The 19,129-nt window shown below is 36.1% G+C and overlaps 1 protein-coding gene across 1 annotated transcript in view; it reads left to right on the top strand.

Annotated features, from left to right (window-relative positions):
- The window catches only part of RPGR (retinitis pigmentosa GTPase regulator), a 54,652-nt gene extending 38,696 nt beyond the window's left edge, over positions 1-15,956 (top strand). The window contains exons 16-19 of the mRNA XM_039380182.1: positions 11,750-11,827; positions 12,044-12,083; positions 13,363-13,451; positions 14,473-15,956. Of these exons, the coding sequence (XP_039236116.1) occupies positions 11,750-11,827; positions 12,044-12,083; positions 13,363-13,451; positions 14,473-14,694 (429 nt within the window). The 3' untranslated portion in view covers positions 14,695-15,956. The remainder of the gene's footprint in view (positions 1-11,749; positions 11,828-12,043; positions 12,084-13,362; positions 13,452-14,472) is intronic.
- Positions 15,957-19,129: the final 3,173 nt, after the last annotated feature.

The following is a 19,129-nucleotide window of genomic DNA, read 5'->3' as shown; positions in this document are numbered from 1 at the left end:
GAGGAGGAAGAAGAAGAGGAAGAGGAAAAAGCAAAAGATAAAAGAAAAAATTATCATAATAAGCTTCCACAAAAGAAAAGCAAATCCAGGAAGTCAGAAAAGACAGAAAGTACTGCTTTACCAAACAGCTCTAAACAAACCATGAAGTCCAAACAGTGTGTAGCAAATGGTTTACATAATTCAGAACAATTTTGGAACAATGTACTACCTCATTATTTAACACTAAAGTAGAATAGACTACTGGACATGCATTTTAAGCTTCTTCAGGAAACTTTGGAACGATGGCAGGTTAATTTTTATTACTTAAAAACACTTCTAATGTAGTCAAAATACATTATCATGCATTTAAGTGCCAATTTCTCAAAAAAGACTGAAGAAAATGTTTAGATTTGGGAAGCTTTTATAAGAGAAATCATAAGTTGTTGATATAGTCATTTTTACAATCACATTTATCATGTATGACACAGATTTAAAAAATAATTGCTGAGGAGGTAAACTGTGTTTGCCTCTTAATTAAATTGTAATGTTGTGTTGCCAACATGAATTATACATTGCAACAGTGTGATCTTCTTTGCCTTTGAATCAGCAATACATCAATATTAGTTGCAGGACAGCTTACCTGTTACTGTGCCTTATATGAAAGGCGTGTCGGTAAATTAGCAAATATACATATTTTTAAATTTTGCTGTCAGTCCACATTCATTCCCCCTACTTTTCTTCTGTTCATGCATTGGTAAAATGTTTGAGTACTCAGCATCAATTAAAGAAAAGATAAGTTGCCAAATTTTGGGTCAGTTGATGAGAGGTAAATGGAAATGCAGGCCTGGGTAAGTGATGGCCTGGCATTTTTCAAAGGCCTTAAGGCTGACTTTTTGTTTTGGTGTTTGACACACAATTATGTGCAAATGCACAAGTCTCAGAATCTGGCCTAGCTTAAGTTAGAGTCAGAATGTATCAGTTCAGGGATAATTTTTAGCTTTCACCCTTGGTGAAAAGAATTTGAAAATACACTTGTAAACTTTTTTTACTTGTTTATACTGTGCAGTACAGAGAAGATTCTATGTCTGCCTACAAAACACTGCATTACATTAGTCATCTAACTCTAAGGTTCTCAGGAAGGGGAATATATTCTGTTGCTGTGTGAAGTATATATATGTTTTCGGTATCTGAGCAAAAGCTTCTCCTCATTGGAGGAGATCTGTGCTTTTCCCTTCTAAAAAAATCACATCTGTGATCTCTCAAAAAAGGTAGAGCTAGAAGCCAGATGGAATAGTAAAGAAAGTGGCAAGAAAGTCTGAATTCTTTTGGGAAAAGACAAAGTTAATACTTCTGGAGTTTCCTTAACATACACAAACAAGTCTTGCAAGTTATTTTTGTAAGATATTGCATTACTGTTTCAACTACTGGGGGCTGAACTGGCAAATGAAGAGATAGGGACTTGTCATATAGCACTGTTACTTAAATTCTATGCTAATGGGTGGTCTGGGACATTTTTGTAAACAGAACTCAGTATTGACATTAATTTTCCAGCAAGATAGTTACTTAAATCCTATTTGAAAATGAGAACAGGAGAAGAAAGGAATCAAGATGAGTAAATGTCATTCAATAAAAATGTTAATGGAATCAATACTTATGTTGGGATTATGAAACATTTTTAATACTGTTTTGTAAGATACTGGCATTAAACTATCTTTGATACAATGTCTCCAGAATTCATTTTCTAAAAAGCCTGTAGCAGATTAGTAGTTTGCCAGTAGATTGTAGTCTAGTTTGATCCTTCCTGCCCTACTCACCCCTTCCATATACTGCATTTGAAGGTAAGATCACTTTGGTCATGTGCCATGCCTAACTGCAATGAAAAGTTAATCCAGTGACTGTATTTTGTCCCTGTGAAATGTGTTTCAAGCTTTGGAATTCTCTGGAACACATTGCCTTGACATCAGCATGTGTCTTTGAAACAAGGTAAGTATCTTCATAGTCTGATAGAGTGCAATATTTTAACAGTTAAAGGCACTTCCCAAGAAAACAGCTCAAACAACAGAACCCTCAGAAGTGCTGCTTTGTCACTGAACTCCTGTGAAAATACTTCCTTCTGAAACTAAGTGAAGCTATGATGTGTTATTTTATCCTTCTTGGGAAAGATTAGGATGTCACTGTGATCAAACTTTGAGTAATATTGAAAAGTATTTTTATAGGCCTAAAACTGGGTTTCTTGGATATGACATCTACATCCTTGTGATTCTAGAATTCATCTTTGGAAGAAAACTGTGCTGTGAAAAAAGTCTGTTATTTCTTGTTAAAAGTATTTCCTAGAGAGAGGGAGAAAAAGGTGAGAGCACTTTAAAGCAAGTGGTTTCCAATTCCACATAGAAATGGCTCTTCATTCACTGTTTGGCTGTAGCTTTTAATCTTAATTCTTAGGCAAATGGGGACCACTTGTTGTTCCTCTCTTACCATGTGCTGATAGCATAAAGCTTTCTGAGAGTGAAGGGAAGCCAGCTCATGGGCATCTCCTCTTCTTTGTTTTGTCTGGATGAAAATTCATTGATTTGAGAACTAATTTTATGTAGTTTTGTGGATCATTCCTGTGGTGGGGGAAAAGCAGAGCATTACTCCAGCACTTCTAAGGGTTTTCCACTGAATCGTTATATAAATTGTACATTGTGCCAACGTTTCTGGGCTTTGATGGGACTTTGGAACTCCATTAGCATAACGGGTGGAATTTTATTTAGTTTGACTCATACTGGTTTATAAAGTTTGTTACTTGTGGTTTTGTGAAAATTCAGTATGTCCTTGGTATTTCTTATGGCATACAGAAAGATTTATGTGCAGCACTGAAGCAACATGGCAGAAATGCTCCTGAATTAGTTTTTAGTAGAGAAAAGTAAATCCTGCAATAGAGAGAGAAAACAACAGACAACTGCTCAGACATCTTTATTTCTACCAGTGGCTACTGGTGAATGCCTGGGAAAAAAATATTAGAATAGCACAAACAAGTAGTGTTACTTCTCCTGTGTAATTATTCAAATAGTACATTTAAATGTACCAAATACATTCAATATACTAATATACATTCAGTATAATCAAATACCAAATACATTCTGTATAATCAATAATTTGTGGTTCAGCAGGTATAAGTATTATATTTAACAGCCATTTGCCTTCCATGAATTTCTTTCAATTGACTTTTAACCCATTTAGCATCCAGAACATATTTTGGAAAATATTTATTACATTTCTTTATACATCATTTGAAGAAGTAACTTCTTTTTTTATTTGAATCCATCTTTTGGTACTGTCATTTAATGTCTTTGTGTTCTTGTATTCTTAGAAAAAAAACCCCAAACATTTATTTCCTCTTCATGATTTATTCCCTAATGATTGTCACATGGAAAAACTGTTCAGGTCTGTGGTTTAAGTCAAATAAAGAATTAGTCATTTATTGATTTATTAATTACAGTTAATCAGCAATCAACCAGCTACACGTTCAGTTCAAGAGCAGCAATACAGCAGTGATAGCAACATTAGACATCCAAAAAATGTTAATAAGCAACCAATAACTTCTAAGCACTCCTCTGCTGCTCATCTCAGAACTTTTAATCCCCCTGCACACTTTCACAGACTTGTTCACAGAATTACATATGCATATACTACCTTTTACAGCAGGCATGGATTACAAGCACCTCTGGCACTTTCAGTGGGGCAGGGTGCAAGTCTGCTCCTGCCTCACAGCTCTTGTTAGAAGTGAGGGTGCTCTAGGTGACTTTGGAATATGCTGTAGCTCAGCCCTTCTCTTATGCTTGCAGAATTTCAGCAGGTAAGTTTTTCCATTATATCTGAAAATATCAAACCATTTATTCAGATAGTAGTTCTCTTTGCATAATTGATGCTGAATAACAAAAATGTCCTTCCCCAAGCTACAGAAAATGTCTGAGTTTCATTCACTATTTTTTGTTCCAGTTTCTTATCTGAATAGATACATGGATATTTTTTAAAATGGGGCCTTTCAGAATCATGCAGAAAAGAAGTTTTTGTTTTCATTGCTTTTAGGGGTTTTTTTTCCCTAGTTTTTATTACCTTTAAGTAATAAAACCTAGGGGAAATAAAACCTAATACCTTTTTAAGATAAAATTTCTCCCAACATGATAATACCTTCTAGATCTTACCTCTCAAATAACATTATGGGAAGCAGAATCAAACTCAGAAATAACAGGATCTTCAGATCTGTAAAAAGGTAAAAAAAAGGGCAACTAATATCTAATCACAGAATTCAAAAAACTGAGAGTGTTTAGTACCATGGCATTCTGTGAGCAACTGGGCAAATACTTTGCTCAGACAAAAGGCAAACCAATAGTTTTTGTCCTCAGTGAAGTTCCAAGCATGTTCATGATCTGAAGTCACTCACTGAGCTGTAATATTTTCATACACTTCTTCATATGTTTTAATGGAGAGAGGAGAAGTTAACTTTTGCATATTGAAAGGATTTTGGAGAGATAGCTTTGGCATAAGAAAATTGCACTGCTGAGAGCAACAGAGGCTTTATTTTTCTACTGCCAGAAGAAGAAGCAAATACAGTTAATCACTGTCTTTTTTCTAAGAATTTATGAGAGTGCCCCTTGCTTTTTTGCTTGGCAACCTCATGCTATAATAATTTAAACAAATATTAATACCATTATCTCAAAGCCCCGTACTTAGTTACAAAAATATTTATTGTCAGGGCCCTGAAACGTCAACTTTAAAGGTATTTGCCATTCTGCCTTTCACGTTTTTCATATTTTTCCATCATTGAAAAATCAGAAATTACTCTTTCTGAGCTGGATTGCAGAACAATCTTCTGGAACATCCTAGGTTCAATGTTATGGGTTTAGAGCTTTATAATTTGTCATGACTACTACATCTTTCACACAGAGTTGCATTTGTGGTTTCTGTGAAATAGAAAGTATTTGTGATGTCATATGGAGAGTGTGAGAGAGAGCTAAAGAATGGTAGCTCTAAGCAGAATTTTATATTAAATAAATACTTTATCTGTGTCTATTCCTTTAAGGATATAGATCACAGTAGTATTAAAGAGTAATGTTTCAAATTCCCTGTGTACCCATGTTAGCAAAAGAGCCTGTGCTGTGCTGTTCGACTGAAAAGTGAACAATAATGACCAACCTAATAAGAGTTTGGGATTGTGAATCACCCTGGCAGAGGCTGGCTTTCTTACTGGAAGTATAAAATACTTTATTTTCATTCTATCCAGCATCTATCCAAGGCACAAAGCTACATTCATAATTAGAAACACAGCAGCAGAACTGCTGCAAAATTTAATCTCCTTTACTAGGCACTTCATTGTCATCTGTGAGGAGAAAAAGAACAAAGCGAACCTGAATGTGTCCTACATCCAGCCATGCTTTAAAAACAGCCTTCCTGTGGCTGGGGGAGAACTCCCACAAGTGCTGGCATGGTGTGGAAAACAATTGCATGGCGGAGGTGGTGGGACTTGCGTTACCAAGTTGGGTGTACCTTGAAAAATCTACAAGGTGAGAACAGGCTTAAAGGTTAGTGATGGTTGTGTAGGATTTGCTACTTTTACATCAGAGTATTTTGAAGGGAGGGCTCTCCCCTTAGAAGTCCAATCTTGCAGGCTGTAGAGGTTTTAGCAGTGAACCCTGGGACATCCCTTTGAGGAATGTACAGAGTCAAAGAATCTTAAAAAACCTTCCTGCCTGCTCTGGTGTTTTGGTGAAAATTTGCCTTTACCATTATTTTTGTCCAAGCACTGAGTAATAATCAGCATGATTAAGGCAGGATTTCAATGGAAAGTACAGGATTTTGGAGAGACTCGCAGTACTCTAAGCTATGTGCACAATAAAAGCAGAAAGAAGTGACTGTCCTCATTCACTTGCGAATACGTGGGAGCTGCATGACAAACTCCAGACACCAAAACTTTTTCTATAAGGATTTGGAAAATATGCACAATATGCATCCCATTGTGGGCTAATATTCCCAAGTAATTTTTTTTCTCCATGTCTGTTAGCATTAAGAATTCATTTTATGCAGCATAGTGTCTTCCAGAGACACAAAAAGTTTTTCAGATAATATCAACATATTCTAATTTGCAGTTGCTCATTATATTTCATCTGTTTGGCTTAAGTACCCAGGAGTTATTTTGGTATGCTATTTCTGAGTAAGTGAATATTAGAGGGTATTTATGTTACTGTGTAAAATAGCTCATAAGAGATTATACTTGATGTAAACGGTCTCCAACTTGTTTTATGGTTTTCAGAAAACACCTTAAAAATTCTTTCTAGTTCTGTAGAATGTTTTTTTTCCTTTTTGCCATGGAAATTTATATTATTTGTTTGTTCTCCAAATAAAGAAAACTTTCATGAGGAGGTAACAGTTTTGTATATGGAAGCTGCAGTATATCTGAGCTATTTCAGATGTTGATTTATTTTGGGGAATAAACAAAAAATTCATTCTGAGTTGCTGGGGAAAGAGAATCCTTTAGATAACTCTTTTTAAATTTGTAGTGAATAGTCAAAATCTGACACAAAACTGAAAGTACAAATACTTTTTCAGAATAAAGTTTTACATTAAAATTTTATACATTGATAAGTAGTTATTTTTACTCAAACAAGAATGCAGAAATATATCTTTCCCCAAGTACACCTACAGCAGCAAGCTGGCAAGCTACAAAATAATTGCACCAAAGCAAACTCAAATAATCTTTAGGATAATGCCCTCAAAAAATTACTGTCTGCTACTCTGAAATAAATATCTATGTGCAGTCTCAGAATGATAGCTAAAGTCTTGATTAATAAATGTGATCAGATTACTTCTCTTAATGCAAAGTGTGTGCACTGCCAGCCTGTGACAAAAGTGCACAAATGGAAACTTGTGGAAACTTGTAAGTCCTTGTATTTGGCATTTAGTAAATAAAATATGTTGCATAGCAAAGTATTGGCAGAAAAAAGCTTAGTAAAACAAAAATGGAAAATTAGTCTGTCCAATCAGTTTCTACAATGCTGTTTACAGCTTTGTATACACTTTTTTATTCCATTTTTCTCAGAATGACACCATCCTGTTGAAGGGCACTATTGTGATAATTGATCATCACATGTCCAGCATAATCATTGTATCACTATGTGGGCATCTACTAATTTGATATGTTTTTTTTCCATCATATTTATAAGAAGGTATAACTATCTTAAAAATTCAGTTTTTTATTGACATTTAGCAATGGAAACTCCTGCCTGACATAAAACTGATTTGCAGTTGTTTCACTGCACTATGTGCCTGAAATTACAAGTTCAGTGTTGTATTAGTATTCCAGGATACTTACAGAACAGCAGCATTAAGGGGCTGATATAAGTATGAGGTAATCCATGTCAAGTGCTCTTGACATAGAATTGTACAATTAGGAAACCAGTATAACTGACTTGAAGTCTAGTTATGGTGCAAGGCTCAGCTCTTCACTCAAAATTCTTTTAAGTGTATTTAGCTGAGCTGTTTGTCTCCTTGACAATGTGTAAGGAAAGCCTAGTTTGGCTTGTTGACTACCTCCCTTGTTCTTCACAGAAAAGAGTGATTGGGCATTGGAATGGGCTGCCCAGGGAGGTTGTGGAGTCACTGTCCCTGGAGGTGTTTAAGGAAAGACTGGACATGGCACTCAGTGCCATGGTCTGGTTTACATGGTGGTGTTCAGTCACAGGTTGGACTCAGTGATCTCAGAGGTCTTTTCCAACCTAATTGTTTTCTGTGATTCTGTGTTTCCTTTTTGTAATTGGAAGGATAAGCTGTTAAATCTCTCATTTGAGTACTTATGTCTTTGAATTTTTGTTAGTCATTAAACTGGACAGCTTTATTTAGTCACCCTGAAATTAAAAGATAATTCTCTGAGGTTTAGAGAAACTGAGCTAGTAACTTTTCAGTATAAATACCTACAAAATGAAAGCCCAGTTCAAATGCCTGATGCCAAATGGCTAGCACTATGTGGATTTTAAGATATTAAGCTTTCACTGTAACTACTGGGTAAGAAACTACAAGGTATTTATCTTAGCTTTGCTAAGAGTTTTGTCAGGTAGTATTTCCAGTCAGTTCACATCAGACACCTTGACATCATGGTCAGTATCAAGAAAATGTTACATACCTACCTGTCCATATATCTCCAATCCATAAAGGGTAAACTGAGTTGTTTGGGAATATTTTTTCTCTCTCATCTTCATGTAAGATCATGGTTAACACTGTTACTTTCAATGCTGTTTTAGTAAAATATTAACCTAGCACATTTTCCCAGCATGGACAATTCAGAAGTGACACTGATGTGCACTAGGTTTTTGGAGAGCAAAATGAGAGGTAGCATAGGATTTGATTCCTCTACCTATTCCTCTATTCAGTCCTGCATCAAAGCAGAAAGATAGTCCTAGAAATGTATTTTGTAGTTGTCTTTACTAGTGCTCTACAAAGGGAGCATTGTTCAGTCCCTTATGAAGCATTATGCCAATTGACCAACCTCATTAGACATAACGCCCATCTACTAAGAGTCTTCTACTTCACAGGGAAACTCCTACTTGGTATTTATATCATTCAGTTGTTGTATAGACATGTTAGAGGGCCATGGCATGTTTTTTGGGCACTTAAAGGTAATGGGCTGGGCAGGTCATCGGAAAAATCTGTTCCTTAAATGATTAAAAACTCAGCTAAGCAATTCCTGGTTTATGGCTTCTTAGCAGAACACCCCCAAGGAAGAAACATGTAGCTACCTACCTCATTCTTAACTCGCTTTATTAATCTTCTGTCTGGATTTTTAACAGTTTCCAAGGCAACTAAAAACAGAAACATCTTTGTAAACCAGAGCTTTCCAGAACTCTCCATTTCAAGTGGTACACAAATTAATTACAGCTTTCTCTTCATCACTGAGTTTTTACCAGATTTTTAAAAAATCTGCAACCAAATTTGTCTCATCAGTGGCTTTGAGATTTTCTTCCCTAGAAATATAAGGTGGCCGTGGCAAACATTATTTTGACTTCTTGAGGAGACATGGAAAGATACTATAAGCCCTCTCTTCTGAAAGGCTAATTATGAGCAGCTTGTCTGCCAGAGCTCAGTTTCCATACATGATGCAGGAGGGATCCACAATGAAATAGTTACAGCACTGTAGAGAAACCCAGTTTGCAGCTGTCATTTGAGCAAGGCCTACCATGAGACATGTCTTCAGTCTTCAGTGAGACCGTCTTTTAGCCAGAACATGACACCAGGGGAGGCAACGATAGGGAAGAGAGTGAAATTTTTTTCCCTCTCTCCTGTAGACATAAGAACATATTTTTATAGAGTATTCTGAAAAGAAATGTCATTATTCTGTATAAATCTGCCCAAAGAAAAGCCAGCTGCAGCCACTTTAGCAAAAGACAGTTATACCCACTAAGGCAACACTTTTGCCAAAACCAGGGCAACTAAGATTATTCATCCCCTAAAGCCTGGAAAAAGCAAATTCATCCTTAAGAATGTCTTGTTATGAAGGTCTGGATTTACAGGAAAACCAGAATAAAGGCATGAAAAAAATTAAGCAAAGAAGACAGTTATACAAAATTCTGTATATTTGTTAAGTTGATATTTTCTAGACTGTTGTTCTGCTGTACTGAGGTACTAGAGGTACAAAATGTTTAAAGCTGTTTCGTAGTACCGACCACTGTTTTGCCCTTGAAGAAACTGGAACCTCAAGCTGAAATGAAAACAGTTTGAAATATGTCACTTGTATGTTCTTTACTACTTTTTACTTTCTGTGTGTGACCTTGGCCAAGTCAGCTTCCCTCTGTCTCAACATCAGAAGTAAAACTGTTGAAGGTATTCTTAGAACACCTTTTTATGAAAAAGGAATTTAGAGTGGAATAAGAAAACAAACCCCCTAACGTATGATGAAGAGAATAATGAAGAGATTTTATACATGTATATAATATATGCATGTAACATATATACATGATACATATATATACATACTATATATATGCCTTAATTAGCAGCCTCAGATTTTTCAGATATTCTTTTTAATGATCAGGTGATTAATATTTTAAAATAAAAACGTATCTGTATTATGACATTCTCATATAATTCATCACCACTGGTAAAAACTCTCGTAAACATACCTGTAAATGGGCAAGCAGAAGTGGCAGTGATAAAACTGTGCTTTAAATTATGATTCAAAATGGGCTATTTTAGGAGTTGAACAGATGAGGTGACAGCCAGAGACATCTGTGGCAAGCTGCAAATGCAGTAAATGGAAATGGGGTTAGTCTGTGAAGCTGCTCTGTTAAACAACAGTAGGTGTCTTCTTTGGAGTACAAGGAGTGTCTCTCACTTCCACCATTTTTTGGGGGGGGATGAGGAGCGTGGCTCAGTGACCAAAACAAATTCATCTAATGTGATGTTAGGTGGTATAGGCTGTGAGCTGGGGTCCAGAATAATGCAGGTCTCCATAAATCACATGTAAGGATGTCTCAGATTCCTGGGATGCCAGAGTGGTGCTTAGCAAAGGAGTTCCACCAAAGAGCTCTGTGCTCCAACCTCTAGAAACATTAATTCGTGGTCTCCTCCTGACCAGGAAGTTACCTTCTGATGACCATGAAAACAGTCATTGTGGAGATAACAGGCAAAAGATCAAAGAAGTAAGAGAGAATAAGGAAAACATTGACAACAGACAGGAGACAACATTTGGACTCAGGTATACAAAGGTGTTCAATATAAGACTCATTCCTCCACCACACTTCCAAAAGACTGTGCAGATACTTCCCACCAGTCACTATCGTGACACGGGGCTGCGGTGGAACAGATGTGTTCCTCTTTTTCTGGACATTCTGATGTACTGATAAATCTTCACTGGATTGACATCAGAAGTCTGTCTTGGACTTGGTTTAGGCCCTTGTATTTCTGCAATGAGAAGGAGAATGTTTCTGTTTCAAACGTATTTCATGCTGTTGTAAATACATAATGGCATGGTAATGACAGTCTGAATGGAGTAAGAAGGATATAATTGATTCTTTACAAACTTTTACAAAAATAACATTTGCGTCTTTTAAAATTTGTTTTATAATACCCTTGGCTAATTTATTTTACTATATTGAAGGTTTATTGTAGGCTGAAACTAACTAAAATTCAAGTTATCATGTCTGTATTGAATCATATGAATCAAAACGTATCTGGTATTTATTAACTTTCTTGGGAAATAGGTTTTAAATTTTTTTTTCAGTGTTGGAATTACTACTGCTTGTGTCAATTATGCATATTTCAAACATTTAAAAGAAATATTTTCTTTCCCAAAATAAGTTTGTTTTCATTACTTTTTCTCTAAGGAGTCACATGTTGGTGAAACATAAAGATCAGTTGCATTCCTAATGGTCACTGGAGGTCTGTTTTTTAAAAATCTATTAAAATTAGCAAACCATGAGTGGAGTCTCCTGTCTTTGTCCTCAGTCTATTTGCTTGGAACATTCTCTTGATTTTTCTTGTTCTTAGTCAAATCCTGGTACTTGATGAGCTGGTGTAGGATAAGGACCATGATATCACTGTACACCCTGAGTTTCAAAATTATGTTTTGGCAATTTTGTCAAAGGAACAAAACTTATCTGGAGATGAAGAGATAGATGATGATGAGGAGGAGGAGGAAGAAGAAGAAACAGAAGAAGAAGAAAAAATAGAAGAAGCAGAAGGAGAAGAGGAAACAGGAGAAGAATCTAGAGAGGGAACAGAGAAAGAAGAGGAAATAGAGGAAAAATATGCAAAAGAGAAACCTAGTAAAACACCTGAGGGAGAGAAAAGCAGTAATAGCACAATGGAAACTGGAGAGGTAAGAGCATTTAGTCTTATTAAGTTACTGTTCTCTGAAAGAATCTGGTTTTATAACCAGCATTAGTTTGAATATGTGTAGCTACCCTGTAAATGCAAAGTGGTTGTTTGGGGTGGTTTTGGTAGAGAGAGAAACACATGTAGGTGTTAATCATAAAACATCTTACTTTTTAACAAGTTTGAATGTAGAGATTTAATTGGTTTTGTCTCTCTATAGACAGAAGAGACTACTCAGAAAGAGACCATCATTCAGCAGGGTAAGAATACAATTCCTAAAGACAGATACAACATTTCAAAAAATAAAATTGTTCTAAGCAATCCCATATTATAAAAAATACTGAATGGCACAGTTATTGTCAGTAATTGGTAAAGCAGCTGTTGAGAGGCAATGAAATTTGAGACGCAAAAAAACCATTAATAATTGTTACTGATTTGAAAGAAATAAATACTTTTCCCAGTCATGTATTGGAGGAAGTCCACGAGAAGGACTTTCTCTTAGCAGGGCTGTATCTTACTTGCTAGGAGCAGTTCCAGTTGTGCAGTGCCAAAGTCATAGTAATTGTGTTATCTCACTTCAGCTGAGAAGCTTGTCAAAAGTCTTCCTCATCTTTGCCAACTTCCTCATCACGTTCGCAGACTATTTTAGGTGAAGTGTGCTAATTACTGAACTCTGTTCAGAGATGCTGAGGATGCAAGTCTAGATGTTCTCTGTAGTTTTGATGACAGTTTTTGTGAATTATATATTCCTTTAGAAAAGCTGGGGAGCACAAAGTTGGGTACCCCATATATGAAGGGCTTCTTTTGTTTTAGAAATTCTGGAATAATCTATAATTGTTCTTTTGAAATAGAATAACATGTGATATATAAAAAAAAACCTTTATTATAATAAAGCCTTTATAAAGAAGAAGCTATGCCATTTATTTTCAATATTATAGTAGAAATAGCTTGTACAGAATGGATACTTAAATATTTTTCCATTATCTAGTGATCTGGAAGTTTTGATATTAAGTTCTAAATTTATATGATTTTTACAGGGAGCATAGGAAAATTTAAACACAGGAACATCAACTCAAATGGAAAGTTTTTCCATTCCCAGAATTGTTTCTATGGAATAAAATTCATGCTTAACTGTAACTCCTGCCCTAACAGCCAGCTTTCCCAAATTAGAATATACTTTCAAATCAGTGTGCAAGACTTTGTCATCTGTCAGCAAGAGCAAACTATGAGTGTTAAGTCAAAATATTTTATATAGTGTCACTACCATAAGTGTTCTGTTCTTGAGAATCAAGCATCTGAAGAGCATTATAAGGGCAATATTTAGAGAAATTAAAAAAATAAAAATAGTCTTGTCAGGCCAGGTGTCAAGTTGAACTGAATATTCTGATTGTTTTTTTTTAAGATCCACATTTTTTGTGACTTCTACTTCAAAAATAATTTGAAGAACAATTTTTTGGGGTTGTTTTCTGTTTTTCTGTGATATTTTTATGATTTGCATGAGTCAGAGAGAAGTTTATATAAATGTTTATGTTATTTTAGATGAAGAAAGCACCAACAATCATACTGTGAAAAATTCTTCAGAGAACAATGATGACCAAATAACTGGAGGAATTGTTGGGAGAAAAAAGGTGGGTGGCCTGGTTTTTCCTTCTAGTTTTGTGAGTGAGCAAGGTGGCAGTGGGCAGTTACCAATGCAAATACCTCAATTTACATGATCTGCACAAATAATTAAACTGCTGAGCAACCTGTTCCTCCTCTTTAAGATTTGATTTTATTTTGTGATAATTGTCCAAATAATTGCTCTCTTAGAATAAATCATAGTAGAAATGAGATAAAGCCCATTATCACCTGTTCATGTAAAAGACAGGTTGTTCGTCACATCACATCACATCACACATCACATCACATCACATCACATCACATATTGGTGAGGTGAAAACTTAGGACTTGATTCATATGGGACATTATCTATTTTCCCTCATATTTCTCTCTTAAAGCAGCAGCTAAGCTAGTTTATCTTGCATCTATTTCCAACATACACTGATTTGGGGATCATATATATCTATATATGTGTGTATAAGCATGTTGAGGAGTACCTGATATGGAATTTCTTACAGGTTTAGGATCCAGAGGCTTCTGCAGAGACTGGCTGCTGTGTTTCCTGTTGAACAAAGACCTTAAGCACCAGTTAACTCTGAGCACGTGTGTAGTCTCACTGACACAAGCACTGTCATTAACGGGAGTACACACGTTTTTAAGGAAGCATATTAAGCACTTACTGTTCTGGGGCTTTGGAGATCTGAACCTGTATTTTTTGGACCTTGCCTCAGATTCTTATTTGAAGGAAACCCAAATAATTGCACCACTTGCAGTATTTAGTACAAACTGTACAATGTATAATTTAACAAAATGCAATCATTTTAACTTCTCTGGTTCACATGTACTGTTTTGACACATTTCAAATATTGCAAATGTTTTTCATTAACATTTTGAAGTAGTCATTTTGTTTTTAAGAGATTATTTATTTTACCAAGGAGAAATTTACAACCTCAGTTGACCTTGTCATGCACAAAAGGGTTTGTGGTTTTTAATCTTGAATTTCAGAGCTAACTGTTTTGCACATATTATTTACCTGTTTTTTTACTTCAGTTTTCCCTGTTTAAGCGAAAGCCACTGACAGGCCAGAAGAATGTATGTAGCAGAAAGGAAGACAGATCTGAAAAGCCATTACAGACTGAAGAAAAAGAAAAGGAAGATTTACCTGGTGAAGACAGTAAGGATGAAAATCAGAATCATACATTGGAGAATTCCAGTGAAACTGTGACTAACCAGGACAGAAGGATGAAAGTTAATACATGTATGTTACTCTAACACTGTTATAATATGTGAGAATGTGACAGTCTTAAAGCACATAGTGCAATTTTTACTTGAAAACAGTTATGACTTGCAATGTTGGTAGCTGCTCTTTTTGATTGATTTGATTACTGTAATTTTAAATAGGCAGATGATTTTCTTGATATTTATTGGTAATTTTAATTGTTTAAATTGATATACTTATCAGCACCTTGCTGGAGTTCTGTGGCCTTACCTGTTGGTGTTCTAAAACAAAATGTGGGGGTTGTGTGTGAAAAGTTGAATACAGTCATTTTATGGTTTTTTTCTAAATAATTTTATTCTGCGCCAGTCTACAGAGTACCACTTTCGGTATGATACTCTTGCAAAATTATATCTGATGTAAGATATTATTTGATTTAACAACTTAGTTAAGAATATTGGGGGTACTCAGTTACTTACAAACATGTTTTGACTTAGAAAAGTAGCAATAGAACTTTCAAGTTAAGGTGTAGGCCATTATGGAAGAAGTTACTTGAGTTCATGCCTAATTTCATGTATGGCAGCAGTCCCATAGGGAACAGTACCTAAGAGAAGTATGTAAGAAAATATGTAAGTAACTATCCTGCCAAACTGGCACTTGGAGAAACCTTTTATTTCTGAGAGGTGCTGAACACCTTTACTCCTGCTGAGATCAGAATAAGCTGTTGGGCCTCTCTCCTCACAGGATCAGGCCCAGTGAAAACTGGACATCCTCACTCTTGTTTCGCTTGGATTCTAATCCTATATTCTTTGAACATCCATATCTAGTGAAGCTTTTCTTACAGGAAAATAATGTAACCAGAATTACTGTGGCATATATTGGTATGCCAGACAGATCATGGTGGGATAAATATTCATGATTTTCTCAGGCAGCTTGGCTTTTCTTCAAATAGAGACTTTGCAGCAGGAGCAATGAATCTCATTATTGGTATGGAAGAGCAGAATGTTTGCTTTTTCAATTAGTAGAAGAGGCAGAAGTCACAAACTGACTATCTGATTACTGACATTCCCACTAAATGAAATTTGATTTCTCAATTTAGTCAGGTGAATAATAAATATAACCCTTAGAATCATAGATATATTAAAGATGGAAAAACCATCTATGATCATTGAGTCCCACAGATAACCCTGCACCACCATCTTCCCCACTACGTCATGTCCCTGAGTGCCGTATCTACACGCCTTTTGGATACTTCCAGGGATGGTGACTCTACCCCTTCCCTGGGCACTCTGTTCCAATGCTTGATAATCTTTTCAGTGAAGAAATTTTTCCTAATATCCAACCTGAACCTCCCCTGGCAGAACTTGAGGCCATTTCCTCTCATCCTGTCACTTGTTATGTGGGAGGAGAGACTGATGCCCACATCACTACACCCTCCTTTCAGGGACTTGTAGAGAGCAGTAAGGTTTCCCCTGAGCCTTCTTTTCTCCAGGATAAACACCCCCAACTCCCTCAGCTGCTTCTCCTTGGATTTATGCTCCAGTCCCTTCACCAGCTCCGTTACCCTTCTCTGGAAACATTCCAGCGCCTCAGTGCCTTTTCTAAAGTAGGAGACCCAAAACTGAACCCAGTACTCAAGGTGTGGCCCCACCAGTGCTGAGGACACAGGGATAATCATTTCCCTACTCCTGCTGGCCACACTCTTGCTGATACAGGCCAGGATGCCATTGGTCTTCTTGGCCACCTGGGCACACTTCTGACTCATGTCCAGCTGCTGTAGGTCCTTGTCAGCTGGGCCACTTTCCAGCCACTCTACCCCCAGCCTGTAGCACTGCATGGTTTCCTAAGCCCATGTTGGCTGGGTCTGATCCCCTGGCTGTCCCTGCACATGCCATGTGGTTGCACTCAAGATGATCTGCTCCATAGTCTTCCCTGGCACTGAGGTCAGGCTGACAGGCCTGTAGTTCTCCAGATTGTCCTTCTGACCCTTCTTGTAGATGGGCATCACATTTTCCAACTTTCAGACACCTGAGACCTCCTCTGTTAGCCAGGGCTGATGATAAACAATGGAAAGTGTCTCAGTGAGCTCTTCCAACAGGTCCATCAGTACCTTTGGGTGGATCCCATTTGGCCCCATAGACTTCTGGACCCTTACCGTGATGAATGTGATACAGGGCCTCTGTTTGCCCCTTACTAAAATATGCTTAGGTTTTTTAATGAATATAGACAAGCTCTAGCATAAATATAAAACAAAGAATTTTTTATAAGCTGAGCACTTTTCAGGATACTTTACAAGGGAGAGATTGTCAGAGTTGCTTAAACTTTATATAGTATGGTCAGAAGTGCCCAGAGTTGTTTTTGTCCTAGAACTTGATTCTCCTGAACTGTTTGTCCTTGCAAGTGTGGCAGGTGCTCAGATTCTTTCAGAGAGCCTCCTCTATGCTACAGTAATCATCATATTAAAAACCTGGATCCTTGGATCATCCTTTGCCAGAGTTAATTGAGATCCTTTTGTTTCTGTTAGTTTTCTTCAGGATACTCCTGTGTTCTACAATGTACCTTACATGAGCTATTTTTTGTCTGCATTATATTTAAATAATTTTTTCTTTTCCTGAATGCACATGTGGTTTCTATTCTACTTGGATACTGTTGAGAATAGTAAAGTGGAAAAGGGGAAATGAAGTAAATGGTACCCTCATTAATTTAAATAAACATTAATTATTTTTTTAGCAGGATATCAGTCACAGAAATTGTTACTGTAAGGACAATTTCTTTTTTAAAGGTGAACTAATTTAGTGAGAAATATTACTTTAAAGTGGGAATTATCCTTAAATCTAATGCTAAAGAGGTTTATGTAATGGACTGTAAACTGCTGTACGTCAAAGCAGTTTCAGGGACTTGTACATTTATCTTGTCCATACCCTTTGCTTAACAAGAAGCAGGAACAATTTAATCTATTTGGATGTCTTTTTTTACATATCTTCCTTGTTAATAAAAAGATTAAACAAATAAAAGAAGTTGTATGTGTATTAATTTAGAGGGTATTTTCACAAGTTCACAAATGTGAGGGTGTTTTGTTACTGAAAGGTTTTCATAAACTGGCGAGTAGCAAAGAGGTCTAGAAACATTAACAGTACATTTTTCTCTGTCATTTTCTTACTTTCACAAAGGCAACTGTATCAACTTAAATTTTTATTTCTCGTTTTCACAGTCCTGTCATACAACTGAGATTGTGCTTTAGAATTGTTGGTTTTCTAAATTTCATTATTGAACCTATCACTAGGTGGAGTTTGTGCTCTTCAAAGGTGTAACCCAGCCTCTGGAGCCAGAAATTTTCCTTCTCCTGGCCCCTGAAATGCAGTTAAAGATACTCACTCTGTATCAAATTTTCTGTTTCAAAATTCTCAGAAAACTTTGTTTTCTGGCATTAAAGTACTCTGGTAGTTTATATTTATAAAGTGTATTTTTAGAGTTTTAGACTGTGTATTTGAAAAACTATAAAGATAAAAAAGTATAATTACTCATTTATTTCTCAATATATACACAGATGGACAGTGGTCAAATTATGATACATAAATATACATCTATATGCACTCCTACATATATGTGTGTATTTATATACAAAGACACACGTATATATAGACATATGTATGTATGTGTATATGAATATGGATGATCAAACATGTACCTGACCTCCTGAAATTTTCATTTAATCCAAATATTTGCGTATGTATGTTTACTGATTTCCAGAGGCATGGGATTCATTTACTCACCTACTGTTCCTACGCAGGTTTGTGGTGATTCAAGTAGAAAAGGAGGGAACATGCTGTTTAGACAGTATTTTATATGCCCAAAGTTAATAATCATCATTATTATCATCACTGAATCATAGGATCATAGAATATTAAGGAATGGACCTTAAAGATCATCTACTCCCAACTCCTACTGCCATGGGCAGGGACACCTCCCACTACACCAGGTTGCTCAAGGCCTCATCCAACCTGGATTTGAACCGAAAACCCCCCTCAAAACCACAAACAACAACAAAAAACCCCAAATAAACAAACAAAACTAAAATCACTTTGTTTACTTTTATTTAATAATAATAAACAATTTTGTGCAACTTTTTCCTTTTTCTTCCAGGAAATACTTGTATAATATGCAAAATACAACTAGTCTTTGTCCCTGGGGAATACTTTAAGTCATACTGTCAACATTAGGGTAGTTGAAGTAAATTGAATTAATATCTTAATGGTAAACTGCTGTAAATCCTGATAATCATGCACACACACAAGCTAATCTTACATGGCTGTTGATAGACTAAGTATGGGCTCGCTTAAAACACACTCATGAATAAGACATGAACTTGTTCAGCTCTTGGCAACTGGTTTTGACATCTACCATTTTTGACATTTAGTTAATATATCAGCAGTGCTTTCTTGCACAAGAAGCCCATTCTGTACTCAATTTCTGTGGAAATTGCTGGCCCAG

This window comes from Pipra filicauda, unplaced genomic scaffold, assembly GCF_003945595.2.
Source record: "Pipra filicauda isolate LSUMZ 115617 unplaced genomic scaffold, ASM394559v2 scaffold18_size4552066_pilon, whole genome shotgun sequence".
Lineage (NCBI taxonomy): Eukaryota > Metazoa > Chordata > Aves > Passeriformes > Pipridae > Pipra > Pipra filicauda.
The sequence above is the reverse complement of the archived record's forward strand: the minus strand, read 5'-3'. Positions and strand labels throughout refer to the sequence as shown.